Source organism: Podarcis tiliguerta, assembly GCF_965153285.1.
Source record: "Podarcis tiliguerta genome assembly, chromosome: 4".
Taxonomy (NCBI): Eukaryota; Metazoa; Chordata; class Lepidosauria; order Squamata; family Lacertidae; genus Podarcis; species Podarcis tiliguerta.
Window position 1 is genome coordinate 51,157,001 of NC_139537.1, and position 18,254 is coordinate 51,175,254.

Here is an 18,254-nt window from a genome sequence, read left to right on the forward strand (position 1 = left end):
GGGGACACCCGGAGGGGGTGGGAGCGGCTGAGCGGCTTCAGTTACAAAGCGGCGCTCGCAGGTGCTTCGCACTGAGCCAACCTTCGAGTCCTAAGTTATTTTATAGGGGCGATCTCCCTGACCCCGGCGCAAATCAGGTGCACAGCTTCAGCGGCTGAAGGGGCTGCTTCCTTCCGCAGCATGTAGGGATGTGTGTGTATCCCCCCGCAACATGTAAACAGACCTTCCACAAAAACCACCAGAGCCTTTCCCTCCTTTTACAGCACTCTTCGTGCAGACCGATCATGTTAATGTTTCCTCGCAAGTCAGTCCCGCAGAATTCAGCGAGGCCGCCGCAGCCTTGTCGTAGCTATTTGTGAATGAACTTCAGGGGCCGAAAGGAGAAAGCTCTCCTCCCTTTCGTGCTCCAACCTGAGCTATACAGAGATGGTGAGAGCTCAGCTATGAAAGGAGAGGGCCTTGCCGCGTTCAGCGCTTTGCTGCGCTCAGCGAAAGACCGTAAATGTGAATGAGGAGGCTTCAATAGCACTCTAGAGGCCAGGTCCTCATCTCGCGGGTGCCTTTACGCCTCCGAGACTACACTTGCGAGGCTTGCTTCACTCGGCTTTAAGTCAAACTGCCTTTACGCAGAGGTAATCCTAAGGGTGCCTAACAGTGTTTACTTCTAAACGAAGCAAGCGGGATTTCTAAAATAACCACTTGTTGAGGTCAGATCTGCGCGTAGATACCGCTGGCTGTGATGGAAGCATGTCTAAGATTGTAATAGATGTTAGGTAGTGTGTGTTAGTGTGTGAATTCCTTACTTGTCACCGTGGACAATTCTGCTCCCGTAAATACCTGCTTAGATTTATTCCTGCTCCATCCACCAGCCGGCTATGCTCTAAAATATTCGGAGGGACGCCGTATGAAATAGTGTGGGTGAGAGAAAGCGTGTGTAGATTTTTTTAAAAATGGTTTGGCTCCCTGTGTTTCTGCTAAAGGGCTTTGGGAATTGGGGTATTAATTCAGTAACTGCTTTTGACTCCCTAGAGGGAGGGAGGAGGAATCGTGAGCGACTGGAAGCAGGTCTAAGCTCAATCTTCCCGTGAAATATTTCCTCCTCCATGATATTTACTTACACGTGTTACTCCTTGTCCTCCTGGCGTGAAGTCCTTTGATCCTTTCTACTTTGCCTGCTTGTGCCTGGCATCCCCGAAGGCGTTTATTCGGGAGGAAGCCCCACGGAATTCAAATGAGCATTTCCTTCCAAATACTCTTAGTGTTTTAGGAAGGTCGAGTTTAAGGCTCGGAGGTCGGTCAGTGCTTTCGGGAGGAAGGCGTTAAGTTCTGGGTGATTGTAGGAAGTAAGTAGCCTTCTCTCTCATGGGGAAATCTCTATTAGGGGAAGGGTGGGTGGAAAGTAGAGGGAGGTCTATCTAGCCCTGGCCAGTTGAGGCCTGCTGGTTTCTGCGGTTCTTGCACATAATACTAGGTGGCCTTTGGTCTTAAGCGAGGCTTGCACACTTACGAGAACTTATTACTACAGGCTGATTATACCTTCTCTGTTAAGTGATTTTGAGAATTCACTCCTGTTTACTAAACTTTTAGAGACATGGATCAGATTGTGGAGGTTCCACTTTTGTTTTGGGTTTGTTTGAAAATAAAACAAGCCAGTTTACCAGTGTATTACGATGGGAAAGATATCTCCATGGCACCCTAGGTGTTCAGGGTGGCACTTTCAGGGCAATCCTAACCATGCCTATGCAGAAGTAAGTCCTATTGAATTTAGTGAGATGTATTCCCAGGCAAATGTAGGTAGCTGCTACTCGATAGAAGGAATTAAGCTCAGCTGAGCAGAGCGTGGCTTGCTTTTGGTGGAAAATGCACAGGACAACGTGCTAAGGCTAAGTCTCCCTTAACTCGGTAGGCTTTATTCCTCACTAAAGCTGTTTAGGGTCGCGCTACACGGCGGCGCCCGTGCGCCCACTTCCTCCGAAGTAAACTTCAATTATTGTAAGGGGTCTTGCTGCCAGGTCAACCTGCACGAGGGGCCGTCGGCATGGCTGCAATCCGACGCCCACTTACTCCGAAAGATGCCCCCTTCCAATTTAGTCAGACTTCCTAACGAGGATCGGACCCGGTTAGACATTTCAGGAGCCTTTTCCGCGCGCCACGAAACCGCATCTAAGGATGCCGTCCACATGGCCGTGGGCCGAACTTTGCGGTTTCCGTTTCGAGGCTGCCACCCTTTCCCCAAAGCACACTTCGCTGGAAAAGTCCAGCCCCGCTGCTTTCTGTGGATCTTACTTCCGAGTAAACCCGCACAGGCTCGGGCTGCCCGGCTGCAAGCCGAAACTCCCCCCCCCCGCAAGTCCCCTCTGCAAGCCGTGGGCCTTTACTGCCAAGTAAATAGTAATGGGCTGCATTAGACGCAAGACTGACAGCTGAGGAACTCTACCCCCCCGCCGCCCCGCTCTTCTCCCCTTGCCCCTCGTACCTTGAAGGCGATGGGCAGCGTCTTGTTGCACCTCCAGTGGGTCGGCAGGACGGAGCAGAGGAAGTTGGGGCTGTCGGTGCGCACCAGCTCGCCGGCGTGATCGGCCAGGACCTCCACCATGCTGCGGTCCGCGGTCCTCATCTTGCCCGCCAGGGCGCCGCCTCCGCCGCCGCCGCCGTTCTCGTGGCCAACCAGCGGCAGCGCGTCGCTCATCTTGCCCGGGCTCAGCGCGGTCGAGGGCGGCGTGAAGCGGCGGCTCGTGCTGGTATCTACGGGGATACGCATCACAACAAGCCGGTTGAGTGAGAAAGCTCCGCACGGGGCTTCGCGCAAAGCGGGGCGGGCGCAGCAACTCTTCGGCCGGAGGCTCTCGGGAGACCCACATAAAAGGAAAGAGCCTTAGGGGTCCCGCAGAGGAGCCAGTCCCGGAGTCAATGCGGATCAACAGTTGGCTACGGCAGGGGGACGCTCGTTCTCCTGGTCCTGCCACACTTAATCCAAGCATCCAGTTGGCAAGCTCTCCTGGAAATGTATGGCGCGTCCCTCTCTTTTAGAAGCAACAACAAAAAGAAGCAAGAGTCCCTAATAGGTTTGGACAAGCTTTTTTTCTTTTGGCCTTCTCCCCTCAGGAATGACCAGTGCTATGAAAAATCAAAGGCCCTTCCAAAATCCCACACACGGGGAGGAGGAGGACTGAGCAAAGGCATCCGCTGCAAGCACCGGAGACAGGAGGAGGGAAGGGGCTAGCCAGTCCTTCCAGTAGCGAGTTTCCTGTCCTGTTGGGAGAGCAGGCTGCTCCCTCCCGTCCACCCACACCCCGCTCTGCTCCTTAAAAAACAAAAAAGCCGCTTTAGAATCCGGATTTAAGCCCACCAGTCTCTGCTCGCGGAGAGAGAAAATCGGTTTCAGAACAATTTGAGGGCGGGGAGGGAAGGGGGTGGGACAGGCTTTCACGGACGTGGCCTGAGGTTTCTCAAAGGTCAAGCGGCTATCACAGCATTATATACTGTACTTCATCAAATATTTACAGTCGGCTCTAGAGAGAGTTTAAACACAACAGAAATCCATTAATGTTCTTCTGCAGGAGCTCCGCTTCCCTGCCCCTCTCTTCCCAAAGCGGCCTTGAGAAACCCGGCCTCGGGGGGCTGCCGCGCCGCTCTCCGAAAGGGCCAGGAGAGTCCCGCGGCCGCGGCGCCGTTTCGCAACGCTTTGGCCGGGTCGGCGACGAGGGCGAGGAATGGAAGAAGAAGAAGAGGATCCCGGCAGGTCGGGCGGCCAATAATGTGAAGGAAAGGAGGAGGGAGGGAGTCCATATGAGGAGAGAGAGAGAGAGGGAAGGGGGGGGGAACACCCCTCTGGTTTGGTCGGGGCTGCTGGTTGGCTTGTGGGTTCCCTCTGCGGTTACTGCGTGCAGCAACTTTCGAGCGCGCACTTCTGAAGTCACCCAACAGTCTGTGGCCGCCGGGTGAGTCACGCTGCCAACTTGGGGGGAAAAGATCTGAGGCAATCTTCCTCAGATTCAGCCGCCGGGGCCCGGCTGCTCAGCTATGGTTTAACCACAGCAGGTGGAGCTCCGCTTTCGGGACCATCGTTTGCTTTCTCTTCTCCGCACCCCTCGCCCCCTCGCGGCCTTCCTCTTTCCCTCCCCTCCTTTCTCGCGCCTCCAACTTCGTTACAACGCGCGAGGGGGGCCCGGCCGAGTTTCCGCTTCTGCCCCACCAGAAGGCTAGCAGCACACGCGATTGGCAGTAAGAACAAACACAGGCACGCACACACGCACGCAGGCAGGCAGGCAGGCGGACGGGCTGGCGCGCAAGCGGCCTCAGAGTCAAGAGTTAAAAGAAGAAGTAGTAGGAGTCGCTCAGACGAGAGAGCCTGCGCTCCTCCCAGGGTCCACGTTCCCCAAGCGGAAGGAGTCTTCACGTGTTCACCAGACGCCAACGGCGAGCTTTCCCGAGGGCTCCTGCCTAGGGAGGCCAGTCTCTCCAGCTGTGTGTGACCTTCTGTGAGGCGCTGTTTGTTTGCTCATGCTGGTCTCAAAAAGCCTGGTCTGTCTCTCTCTTTCTCTCTCTCTCTGCCCCCCCCCCTCTCCGCGCGCCCTCCTCCTCCTCCCTCTCGCCTCCTGGCTCTATGAATGGAGATTGACTGGAAATGAATTTGCTTTTACAGTAAGAGAGTCCGGAGGAATGCCATTCCCTCAGCTCTTTTGCATAGGGGAGGGCGCCGGCCAATCAGAGCCCTTTCCGGTATTCAGCAGGGCGCGGCTCCAACCCGCGGGCTCCTGGAATTGGCCTGCGCACCGCCGCTGGAAGCTACTGTAAAAAGCCAAAGGGAGGCCCGCGTGTCAATGGGACGCCGCGATTACCGCAGCGCGCGCGCGAGAAAGAACAAGCGAGCAAGCGGCAGACCTCCGGGCGGCGGCTGCGGCGGCGTCTTGCGCGAAGCCTCAGAAAGGCGGACTGAGGGAGATGCGGGGACAAGAGTCGCGCGGCCCGCTCACGCGCCAAACGTTTCCCTCGTGCGTGGGTGGGTCCCCGCGGGACAATGAAAAGGGCGCGAAAGTAGTTCCCGAGACTCTCAGTCGCCTGGCTGGCTTCGAGAAGGAAGCTCACCCCGCACGGACCCCGAGCACCCGACCACCCCCACCCAGCCGGGCTTTTTCAACAGTCAACCCACACGAAGCCTAGGCCAGGTCCCACGCAGTGACTGGGCTAGTAACCCCCCTCAGCACGCGCGGCTGAGGGAAAGGGGATGGGCGGTTTTCGCTTCATGTGGAAATAAAGCGAGTTATATCTCCTTCAGTAAGAGCTGCTGCCTCCCCTTCCAAGTAGTATTATTTTGCCCCGATTCAGCATGTGAGCCCCCACAAAATGCAAAGTTCTGGGCAAAGGTTCGCCTGGTGAATATTTGCCTATCGCACAGTTGTTTACCAGGATGGGGAAACCTCCCCCCGTTCGGGTGGTTTAACTCCAGTTCCCATCTGCTCCAGCCAGCAGGGCCAAATATTTGGGACAAGGGGAGCTGGAGTCCATCCACATCTGCAGGCCCACAGATTCCCTACCTCTCTATGTGAAAGGCGTGAAGGGTCTGCAAGAAGAAAAAAGATGGCAGCCCTCCCCTCAAATGAACAGCGCACACTTCCTGCCTCCCTTTGTGCAGAGCGCGCCAAAGATTGCTATTTTACACTTTTCCATACACTCCTGGATTAAGTGCACAGAGAGAAATGTTTTTCAAAGGTCTCACTTCCTTTCTCCTCTGATCTGTTCCTCACATCTCTAGAGATTATGCCCAAATTTCAATATGCAGTACATCACACTGCAGCCCATGTTCTTTCTGAGACTATAAAAAAATGCTTTGAAAAAGTTGGCCAGGGCAATCATAGTCACTGAGGCGTTTTATAGATCAGTCACACAGATAGGGGTGTTTTGTCAGACTTTGGCACTGCAGTGGAGGGCCCACACTGCAGGGGAGAAGTTTTGGATCCATGGCAGTAGAGAGTGGGGAAATGGAGTCCCAGCTCTCCTCATAGAGAGCCAGTGTGGTGTCGTGGTTAAGAGTGGTGGACTCGTAATTTGGTGAACTGGGTTCGCGTCTCTGCTCCTCCATATGGAGCTGCTGGGTGACCTTGGATCAGTCACACTTCTCTGAAGTCTCTCAGCCTCACTCACCTCACAGAGTGTTTGTTGTGGGGGAGGAAGGGAAAGGAGAATGTTAGCTGCTTTGAGACTCCTTCGAGTAGTGATAATGCGGGATATCAAATCCAATCCCGCCCCCCCCGCTCTTTGTCTACAGGCCTTCACTAAGTTCAATGGAACTTGCTCCCAAGTGAGTTGGGTCAAGGATTGCAGCCTTAGCTTTCTCACTTTTTCATTTCTAGAATGTATTGGAGTGCAGCTCCCTTGGATCATAAAATGTGCTCCAGAGTTGAACCCTAGCACAGCAGTTGGACTGGCTACCAGCTGTCAGCATGAGAAGCAATAGAGCCCCGCTAATAGGAAGCTGAACTCGGATCTGGGAGCCCAGGGGAGCCAAGGCTGACCGGAAAGAATTTGCCAAAGGCAATGAGCCCATTTCTGGAGTTGAATGGCATGGATCCAGGTCTCTCAATTAGCTGGATCACACACTTTCAACTGTTGAGTGATGGCATGAGCCTTAAGATGCCAATTTTTATAAGGAATGGCAATTATTCTTCACTGTGACAGCTCCATATTACATTATGTTCCTGATTCCAGACTCAACAATGCCTCAAATCACCTTCTCTTTGATTTTTCCTTTTTCTTCTTAAAAAAATCTGGCAGTCCTGCTCAACACAGGCTATAGTAATCAGAACTATACTTTTGATCAGGCCAAATGAATTCATATACAGTACTGTGTCCAGTCTAAAAGAGATGTGCTATTTATATAATCTGAGGCAAAAGCACACATGAAAAGATAAATGACATTTCTTTAGCACTCTGGCACTGGGTTATAGAGCAGCAAGGCATTTGGAAGTTTATGCTGAATGGTGGCTGATCTCATAGTGAAGTAGTAATTAGTGTGTTGGACTACAGCCTTGGAAGACCTAGGTACCACTCGCCACTAGGTTACAAACCTTACTGATCTTTTAAGCCAATCCAGGGCTGCCAACTTGAATAAAATATAATGAGGGCCCAGGAGACCCATGCCCCCACATAATCGATCACATGACACATAATCAATCACATGTGCATGCACACCATTTGAATGGGAATGCCCATCACCTTTGTGGGGGCCCAGCCCCCTCAAATATTTTATTGTGGGGGCCAAAGCCCCCAGGCCCCTGGGAGTTGGCTCCTATAAGCCAGTCACTGTCTTGCATCAACACTGGGTTGTTGGGAGGATAAACTGGAGAGCCGTATATGAGCTCCTTGGAGGAAATGTAATAAAATAAAAATAACAAAGTGCCATAAATATAAGCTTTTCTGCCATGGTTCTTTATGAAAGTGAGTGTAATGTAGTGGATAGTGCTGGCAGTGGTATGGCATGGGGGATCAACAGGGGCAATTGCCCTGGTGCAAAATTGTTAGGGGCACAAAATCCCAACACCCAGTTGTGCCTCAGTACAGCTGCATGTTTCCATCGCTGGGCCCCGCTGATAATGGCTTCTCCATGCAGACCAGGAAGTGACCTACCCAGACAATGGAACGACTCTTCTTTTGTGTTCTACACACCCTTGGCACACCCTTGAAATAACCTGCAGTTGAATTCCAGGATATGTAACAACTAGCTAGCAGTGCATTTGTATGAACCAGGGCTGGGGAACCCTTGGCCCTCCAGATGTTGTCGGACTGTTGCTCTCCTCATCTGCTGACCCAGGGCTGATGGGAGTTGGAGTCCAACAGCGTCTGGAGGGCCAATTCCCCCCACCCCAGACATAAATGAATGGAATTTCAGGCATTAGTGGAACCAGCCCTCTCTTTGCCACTTGCCACTTACATCAATGCTCAGAACATACCTAGGCACACACCACAAGCCCGTGTCACTGGGGCTTTCAATCCCTCTCCCCAAATTTCTCTGCAGGGAGACAGTTTCTTAAGCTTAAGGGAGAAAGCAGAAGGCCCTTCAGAATTAGATGAGGATCTTTATTGATCAGCTTGGTGTGTTGCTTTAAATTGTAACCAAATGCTGCCGCTCAGGAGAGGGAGAGTGCTGTTGCGCTCCTGTCCTGCTTGTAAGCTTCTCACGGGCATCTGCTTGGCCACTGTGAGAACAGGATGCTGGACTCGATGGACCTTCGGCCTGATCTAGCAGGGCTCTTCTACAAACTATCCTATTTGCATGTGTGCCTCATCCCTAGATGCTTGCATTAAGAGGCTGACACATTTCTGGAAATCCTTTGGGCCCCTGCAATTTCTTCTCCGTAACTGAACATTTTACCCCACTGTATGCTATCTTCACTTGCTGACAGGTATCTTGGTCCAACCAGGACTATGATGCTGGTGCTCCTCCTACCCCCTGGCACAGATTATCTTAATTTATAGCATGCAGTGGGATGCGGGTGGCACTGTGGGTTAAACCACAGAGCCTAGGACTTGCTGATCAGAAGGTCGGCGGTTCGAATCCCCGCAATGGGGTGAGCTCCTGTTGCTCGGTCCCTGCTCCTGCCAACCTAGCAGTTCGAAAGCACGTCAAAATGCAAGTAGATAAATAGGTACCGCTCTGGCGGGAAGGTACACGGTGTTTCCGTGCGCTGCTCTGGTTCGCCAGAAGCGGCTTAGTCATGCTGGCCACATGACCCGGAAGCTGTACGCCAGCTCCCTCGGCCAATAAAGCGAGATGAACGCCGCAACCCCAGAGTCGGTCATGACTGGACCTAATGGTCAGGGGTCCCTTTACCTTTACTATAGCATGCAGTTGTTGTTTTTTATAAAAATGTTTAGGGGTAGTCTCATTTTCCTACTCAATTGAAATACTGCCCCTCAACAAGGCCTACCTTAGATTCACAAAATGTTTAGGGTATGCGTACCCCTGGGTACCCCCAGGAAAAAATACTGATAGCATGAATAGATCAGAGTTTTTCCTCCCGTAATAAGCCTGGGCAGGCCAAATATAGCGGGGTGGGGGAAGAGGAGAGAGAGAAAAAGGGAAGATTCCAGCTCCTGCTTTTCTCAAATTACCGGGGATCACGGAGGCAAAGCGTGTATGGAGGGAAGAGAGTGGGGAGGAGGAAAGGGGAAACAGTTTCCCAAGAAGGGTAAAAGGCACGTTAAGTTAGCAACGTCCGTTGCACAAATCTGCAACATGGAAGAGAAACCGCAGGGGTCTGGCGCGGGGGCAGGGAGGAGGAGGAGGAGTGGGCCTGGTGCAATCGCAAAGAGGAAGCGGCTTTCTCTTCGAAGCTTGTTGTTTCCTCGGTCGCTGGAGCTGCCCGCAGTTGCATTGCGCAACCGACTCCGGAAACCTCTAGCACCAAAGCAGCCCGCTTTGAGCAGCATCCAAAGCCTGGCCGGGGCTCTCTTGCTGCAGGGACGCGGAGCGGACGCTAGAGGGCGCCGAAAGCCCTTGGCCTTCCCCTTGCCGAAGCACTGGAACAAGTGCCGCGGCCCGCAAAGCAGTTTAAGAGAGAGGGAGGGGGCCGGGACAGTCCCACCTGCCGATGTCCCCCGAAGACCCTGTCGCTGCCTTCCCCTGCTTAAACCTACGTGAGCTGAACGGGTGTGCGCCGGCGCGATAAAGCCGGGCAGAAGCACACTTTGCTCTGTCTCAGCTCTGAATAGATCTCTGCGCTGGGGCAAGCGCGGCTCGCTGGCTCTCGCCCTGCCTTCCGCGCACCAGCCGGGACGGATGCGCCTCCCTCGCTCTCTGCAGCCGTGAAAACAAGCCTGGCGCGCACAAAAGCCCGCTGATTCACCCGGCCGATCAGCACACGAACTCAGCCGGATGATGAGCAGCGTGGCATCTAAATCTCGGGAGGCTCAGCCTTCATTCTCGCCCCAATCCCTCTTCCCATTGACGAATGTTGCAACTTGGAGAGGTTTGAGCACGGCTCCTCCGAGCTGTCATCGGGGAGGGATCAGGAGGGCGGGGAGCAGATTTCAGGTGCGATCATGACCTTTTCTCTATAAGATCCCTTAAACCAGGGAAAGACGAAAGAAAGAAAGAAAGAAAGAAAGAAAGAAAGAAAGAAAGAAAGAAAGAAAGAAAGAAAGAGAGAGAGAGAGAGAGAGACGCCGTCCAATAACAGTGTCTGCATGCAAAAGTGCAAAAGAGCTGCGCCTAGATTTCGGCCCCTTGACAGCAGGCCGTTCACGGCGCACGAGCAGTGAACGTGGTCAACTGCAAGTTTCCACCAGTAATTCTAGACTCTCTGGTGTTCACGGGTTTAAGGGTGCGGAGGGGAGACGTCTTTAGAGGGCCACGTGCGTCCTGCCTTGTCTGTCTCCCTTCCAAAGGCGGTGAGCCATCCCTGCTGCGCCTAGGGTGCCTCCTGCTTTTTCTGCTGAGTCGGACCCTGGCCCTCTGCCCCGATGGCACCGCCGCTGTTCCTTTCCACTGTGCTCTTAAGCCCACTTGCTAACGTCACTGGTGAGCCTCCCTAACCCTTCTCCGAATAACTGTCTTGTTCATAACTGATGAATCAAGTTATTCACGTCAAGTTAAACATTACTGTCCGCCCAGGAATGGCAAGTATTTCTACAGAAGCCGGCTGGGCCTCGCCCTCCTGGACCAAAGCAACAGGACGCCCGGAGTCCCACGTTCGCTGCGTACACACGATCCCTTTAAAGCGCAGTCGATGCGCAAAAAGTTATGGGCACTGTGGTTCACCCCTCACAGAGAGACCATCCCCAGCAGCCCTTATCCAAACTCCACTGCCCAGAATTCATTGAGGGCGAAACTTGCTTCGAATGTGCTTTGCATGTGTACGCAGTGCACTACAATCCGCGGTGCCTGACGGTCTACTTTAAGTCAACAGAGGAGTCCATGGGTTGCGCGGACTGGAAGAATAAACTTGGAACCGAGTGCCAAATCGTGCCCAGTCATGGCCGGTTTCTTGGCATTCAACCCAAGTTTTTTTAGGTAAAGCGGGCCGTGTGTCTACACGGAGATGGCCCAGGAAGGTAATGTGAGGATGGGCTGTCAGCTAATATAGTTCTTCGTTTATTCGCTGGGGGCAACGTTCATTTTACATCCTGATCCTAAGCATAAAGAGCCCCCTTAGCGTCTGGCTATAATCCTATACACGCTTACCTGGGAGTAAGTCTCATTCAACTCATTGAGGCTTACTTCTGAGTAGGCATGTTTGAGGGTGAGCTGTCAACAATGTCCCAAGCGCTTCAAAGACGTACTCTCAGCTATTATCACTACTCTAATAACCGTAGAGTTATCCTCGTATTTTTGGGGGTGAGCGGGCGGGCGAGCGGTGGAAGATGAAAGATTAATGACTCAGCCGACATTTGAGCAGCGGTCTTTCTGGCCTGTTCATCGCCCCCGCCACACAACGTCCCATAGTAGCAAGCGCCCTCCAATTTACTGGCAACTCATCTTAGGATCCCCGCTCAGCCGTCCCTCCAAATCTTAACTCTGTTTATTTTCGGGAGACATTCCCGTTGATTTAAAGGAGGGTTTTCTTCTGCATTAGGATGCTTAGGACAGCAGCTTTGTTTTTCGTTTTGAAAAAGCCCATTCTGCAGGCACCAGAGCTTCTCCTGCACGGATAGAGTTCCGCGCCATCAGCACCACATCTCCCCTTTTCTCGCAGGGCAAAGCCAAGGCCGCGCCGTCGTCCTTGGAAGAGGACCTTCCTCGGCCGATACCAGCGCAGAGCGCCCCCGAGGTCCCCCTTTTCTCAAAACGCGTCCCCATAAAACCCACTCACGAGGATGGGATGCGGGCGGGGAGGGAATTGTCCGGCCTCTGGGGGCTTATAGCCTGCGCCCCAGGTCAGGATAGGACCACCCTTTCCCCGCTTGACCTAAAACTGCGGAACAGGAAAGCGGAAGGAACTGGATGGATCGGAGTTCAAATGGGAACTTTGTGGGTCTGAGGCTTTTGGCGCCGCAAGAGCCGAAAGGAGCCGCCAGGGAACTCGCTGCGTCTGGAAGGAAGAATCCTAACACGTGTCTGAGCCCCTTACAACTCCATCCAGTCGCCCGCCCGCAGCTTCTCAAAACCTCTCGGCCCTTTATCATTAGGAGCTGAATTAACGCTTTAAAGCCTGGACGGTCCCTAAACACCTCGGTCCATCGATCCTGTAGATTTCAAGTAAATTTCCCTCCAATTGATTCTGGACTTCCTGCGCTAGAAATTAACAAACCACGTCACCACCTGCAACAACCTTGCGAGGTAAACTCGCTCAAGGCGACCCGCTGAGTTTAGGGGGAATGGAAAGCCATCCCCATCCATCCTCCGCCCCCAATGCGAGGGCAACCCTCTGTCCGGGACGTGCTCCCCCCACCCCAAGTCCAGAGTTCCAGTTTAACTGCGCCCAATAGATCATGCCGATGGCTTTCCAGGGGATGGCACGGAGAGGGCGCACAACTTTCTGGTGGATCGCAAAGCTGCGCAGCCCAGTAAATTTCACGCATCCAAATTGGTTACCTAAACCCTCCCCATCCACCCCGAACTCAGAAATGGCACGAACTCTAATACTGGTGGATTTCGGAGCTTCCTTTTCCGTTGATTTTAAGCGAGAATTTAAGACACTTAAACAAAAACAAAAAAAACCCAAAACCTTCCTTTCTTTTTGCATGCTCGCAACGGGCTTTCTCAAAAGAACCCCGTCGTTTTTGTTTTTGTTTTTTAATGGAGTGGAGACGCATTTCAGTTAAGCAGGTGTGGAATCGATGGCCGTCAAATAAGTCGATCCCAACCGTTTATGCTTAAAAGTGGCGGCGAGGGTGGAAAGGGGACCCTGAAAGATTTTTGCGTTGCATTACCCTGACGCTATTTAACTTCCGCGCAGATTTGAGATGCCCAAGGATCCGCCGCGCAAGCCGACTCGGGCGACGTCCGCGGCTTGATCGACGCGTTCGCGGCCCCTTTCGCTGACGCAGATTGCCAACCCGTTTACTTGCAAAGTATCTCTCGCTGATGTCATGAAACTTACACCCAAGTAACGCGGATGGAACCCGAGTCGAAAATGATTGCCTTTCTGAATCTGGACTGCGATATTTAAAACCCATATTCATCCTGTTTTATATACTGTATAATGTAGCATATACACAATAAACACTGGTTTGGTTTATTTTATTTTTTTAAAGAAACCCTCTCTTGTTTAAACCACAAGCTAATTGGCTTTCTCTTCATGGATGCTAATTTGCTTTGTTTCCTTCCTTGATTTCCCAAACAAGAACTAAAGGGGGGAAAAACAGCAACTCCAAATGGGAATGTTCATTTAAGTTATAACCATACAGTATTATGATACGTGGAGGTGATGGGTTTGCAAAAATCTATGGATCGTGCGGAGTTCGTGCAGAGCGATCCTGTGGAGGTTTACTCGGCCGTAAATGGCTTTAAATTGTAAAGAACTTGAAAGAGTATTTGCCTCCTTTCAGGGTTAATTAACATGATCAGTCCCATCACACATATTGGACGAATGTTCTCTGATTATTTTTGTAACACTTACTGAACTTTACTTCGTGTAGAACAAAGAGTCTCGCAGCACCTTGAAGGCGGAGAGATTTATTGTGCCGTAAGCTCTCTAGAGCCTACTTTGCCTAGTCCACGGAATTTCATGCCACAGTAAATCTATTAGTCTTTTAAGGTATCATAAAGACCCTTGTTTTTGTTGAAAAATACTAACACAAAAGTTGTCACTTCGGAACAGTGTGCTTGTGGAGTCTAGCCTTTTAAGGCTGTTTTATTTCTTTTTAAAAAATGGTCTGTGACTCACCTAAAAGTTTAGACACGTTCTTAATTTTGTACTTTCTCTTTTCATTCAAGCAGAAAATCCCCGCTCTCTAATGTAAAGGACAGGAAGAAAATACTTCGTTTTAGAAATGCTTTAAAAAAGATATTCAGAGATTTTCCTAAGCATTTTGCCCGAAAGACAGTTATGCCGCGGAGAGGAAAATAACGAAGGAGCTTGTCTGAAAGACCCCGGGGTTTCAAGAGAAGAATGAACATCAGTTCCGGGGGGGGGGGGAGTAACCCCAGAGTAGATCGAATGTGAAGGGCTCTGGCAATTGCGAAGCCGATTTATACATTTCTCGTCCACACCGAATTCACAACCTGTCCTTAGGAATGCTAAGTTAGCTAGGCAGATCCTCAGTCCGATCCTATGCATGTTGACTCAGGAATAGGTCCCAGCGAATGCAATGCGGTTTATCTTCACCCTCTCTTGCTCAAATAAGGCTGCACCCCTATGCACACTTAGCTGGGAGAAAACCCTATTGAAATCGGTGGGATTTCCTTCTGAGTAAACATGGATAGGATAGGCTTCCTGAGAAGCGCGTTCCAGTTGCTTGCATCGGGGTACGGCGCTGAAGATTGCCGGAATTGTGGGCAGGCGGGTGGGGAGGAAGCCGATCAAGATCCTCATTTCTCAACCAAGGAGTTGACCCCAAAGGCAGGAAGCAGCCTCTTGCACGGTTGTTGCCCCCCCCGATCCTAAGCTCCACTTACCCGAGTCTAACTCACACAGGTAGAATAGAAATTTACACCCAATAATTCTATCTCAAAACTGTGAAGGAGAAGCGCAGCTATAGAAAAGACCCGCAGCTCTTGCGTTTGGGTTCGCGCGTGGAATCAACCTGCCCTCGCCTTCCATTTTAAGGACGCAAACCACAGAAAGCAGCAGCCCATGGCCGCCAATGGGGACCTTTCCCCTCCGAAAGATCATAGGGGCTGGGAGAGGGGCGTTCTCTATTCCGATCTTGGTGATACAGTGAAGAGATAAGTCTCCTCCATCCCCTCTCTTGTCTGCACAGAAGAACCGATCTCCTCCAAGCTTAATAATAATAATTATCATAATCACAATAACAACCATAACACAAGAAAGGTAGGTCTTTGGAACATGGAATCGGAGGTGTAGTTTGGCCCTGACCACATTTGCATGTACATTTCCAGTTGGTTTATGCGCAGAAAGCGGAAGAGGAGAAAGTCATAGAAGTCTGCAGGGGAAAAAAAATGTCAGAAAAGCCACTTCCGGATTGATAGAGGACACGACCTCCCAAAGTAAAACAATGCCTCTGAAGGGCAGCACTTTTTGCTGCTGTTTTCAATGCAAGAAGCTATCACCATCTATCATGAAGATTTGGAGGAGTTGAGTGTTTTCCTTTTCAGAGAGAGGAAGAGCAAATTGCAGCTCATTGCCCGAACACTTTGCCTTTGCTGCCGCGGCTCCTTAGCCTCCTACCCGGCTCTCAGTCTCTGTTTTATTACAGCGGAGAAGAAACCACAGCTAAAATCTCCGAGCCATTAAGGAATCTTTCTGTCACAGAAGATTACTCGGATGCAAAGCATCCAGCTTTTAGGTAACAAAGTTAAGGCAAGCCTTTGGAAACATGAGAGACCAACAAATAGGGCATGTGGCAAAGAAAAATAAAAAAAGGGAACACGATTGTAATGGAAGCCCCTGTTCTGGTCTGCCAACACCACCAAGGGATGTGTTGCACAGAATGGGGTCCTTAATGCCATTAAGCTGGCGTGTGGCACTGGGTATACTTTACAGAAGCAGCAAAGTAACTTATCCCTTGAAAACGAGAAAAGGAGAAGACAAAGGGAGGAAAAAATAACCTCTTAGTGACATTTCTCCCTTCTTGGAGGTTTTGAACAGTTGTTCCACTATATGCACGGTTGGGAGGATGTTTTTGGATCATTATCAAGGGCTCCCCAGAAATGCATCAGAGTTCAACCAGTAATGGCTGAGAAGCGTTTCTCACCCCTTTGATCCGCAGGGAAGCAACAAAGAACCCTCTCAGATTACTGCGGTGCAAGGTTTAGTCCATCCCTCAAAGTGCATGTGCCCTTGATTCTAATCTAGAACATGATGCGGAATCTTCTGCAAGGTGCTGGGGCTCTGTGGCAGATGTGCAGCGAAGGCTTTCCAACGGCAGAAAAATTTGAAGGCTGCTTTAGGATTTTATTGTTAGGATGGATCAGCTGATCCAACACTTTTGCAGCCTGCTCCTAAATCTTTGCCGTTAGATCTTTCTGTTTATGACACTGGCATAAAAAGATCATGGTGAAGGGGGCATGCTGGCAAGCTCTGAGGTCCTGCACTATCATAACTATTATGCCATAGAACACATTACATACAATAATCCATTCCCACTGCAACTGTGGTATTTGAGAGAGGTGAAAGGTACTGAGAGCATATGGCCCATTGGGCCTCAGCGACACAGAGCTGCAATTCAGTTTCATATAGTCATAGGGCTGGTGGTTCACACATGAAATCATTTAGCTTTTCATCTCTTCATTACTCAAGACTTGGGGCCTGGTTCAAAAAACATGTCCATCACTTGATGACTGCAGCATCCACTGAGGTCTGTCTATTCTTTCTTTCTTTCTTTCTTTCTTTCTTTCTTTCTTTCTTTCTTTCTTTCTTTCTTTCATCTATTGTCTATCTATCTATCATCTATCTATCTATCTATCTATCTATCTATCTATCATCTATCTATCTATCTATCTATCATCTAGCTATCTAGCTATCATCTATCTATCTACCTATCATCATCATCTATCTATCTATCATCTGTCTGTCTGTCTATCTATCTATCTATATCTATCTATCTATCTATCTATCTATATCTATCTATCTATCATCTATCTATCATCTATCTATCATCTATCTATCTATCATCTATCTATCTATCTATCATCATCATCTAATCTATCTATCTATCATCTATCTATCATCTATCTATCTATCTATCATCTATCTATCTATCATCTACCTAACTACCAATCCATTCATCCACCCACCCACCCTACATACACACTCAATGTTCCATACCCACTCTCACACAATGCATTTCAGTGGAATCGCTCCCTGCATACAACCCTAAATGGGATGTGATATACAGGTGTGTGCATCATTCACTTGCCATTTTTTAAAATCAAAAGCAGCCCTTTCTTCTCCCACCAGGGCAGATCTTCCCTTTCCTGCCACCCCCACCCACCCTTTGAATTTCTGACATAAAACTGAGTTTTGTACATTCTGGTTTATGACAGGAAGGAAGGAAGGAAGGAAGGAAGGAAGGAAGGAAGGAAGGAAGGAAGGAACCCTAAGGGTTGGTGTCATGCTGTTCAAGACAGAAGTGGGGGGATCCACAGCTGAATTCTTTTTGGTGAAAGTGGTTGGATGCTGCCTGATCAAAGCAGATCAGGCCAAATCAAACATCCAATTCTCTCCCCACCTCTCTCCCTCTTTCTCCTTCCCTCCCTCTCTCAAATACACACACACCATATTCTCTGACTCTCTCTCATACTCATTCCCATTAATTCACGCCCTCCCTCTTTCTCCAGACAAACCTTTCATGTGCTCTTTATGAGGCATAACAGGTACAATCTTAGACTGATCCTTAGAAGGAGCCATGTTTTGCTGAGGCTATTTGCAATATCTTCCCCACAACATCAACTGACTACATCAGAGAAAGGGTACAAAAGCCGTACCAAAATCCACATTAACCACGGTCGACGCCACTAATGCATCATCGCAGCCACAGTCAAAGCCACAAGTTAATCTCATAAACTGTTCTCTTCCACTTAACATTTCACCTGCAACTGACTACCCAGTCACTCTGCTGCTGCTGCTGCTGCTGCTGGCTCAAATGATGTATCTTTGGCTAGTCATATTTAATAGTCATTTCCCTGTATGGATCAGCTTCATCTGTTTGACAGTAGTGGTGTATATGCAACAGGATTTGAAGGAAGTGTGTGTGTGTGTGTGTGTGTGTGTGAGAGAGAGAGAGAGAGAGAGAGAGAGAGAATGAATGAATATGCGACATGCCTGGTACTGGGTAAGGCTTGCAGTAAGCTATGGAGATGCCAGGAGGGAGAGAAGAATGGCAGGAGGGGTAGGAGAAATTGGAATGTGTCATGAAAGGTTTTCCACAAGTGAACAGTAATGTGAGATCTATGTTAATGGATGAGGGGAAACTGGGAAAAGCTATAATGGATGGAGATATTTGGGGCAGCATGCATACACACGGGATGCAGGGAAGGGATATGGCGTGTGTGACACAAAGAGAGGATTAGGAGTTGGAGAGCTACCTATGTCACCCTACAGACTCTGACCACTTTCGGCTGTGAACCTGATGGATTTTTCCAGTTGGTCAACAACCCAACACAGAGATGAGTTCCCTACCCATATTCCATC

The 18,254-nt window shown here is 50.3% G+C and overlaps 1 protein-coding gene and 1 long non-coding RNA gene across 3 annotated transcripts in view; one reads left to right on the forward strand and one right to left on the reverse strand.

The window, feature by feature from the left end:
* The window catches only part of RUNX1 (RUNX family transcription factor 1), a 176,662-nt gene that overhangs the window by 82,619 nt on the left and 75,789 nt on the right, over window positions 1-18,254 (reverse strand). For both annotated transcript variants that reach the window (XM_083438708.1, XM_083438707.1), the window contains exon 3: window positions 2,477-2,745. In XM_083438708.1, coding sequence (XP_083294834.1) covers window positions 2,477-2,745 — 269 coding nt within the window. The remainder of the gene's footprint in view (window positions 1-2,476; window positions 2,746-18,254) is intronic.
* LOC310676670 lies at window positions 2,757-13,180 on the forward strand. Its single transcript, XR_014510669.1, has 2 exons — window positions 2,757-3,941; window positions 12,897-13,180. It is a non-coding gene; the product is annotated as an uncharacterized lncRNA (long non-coding RNA).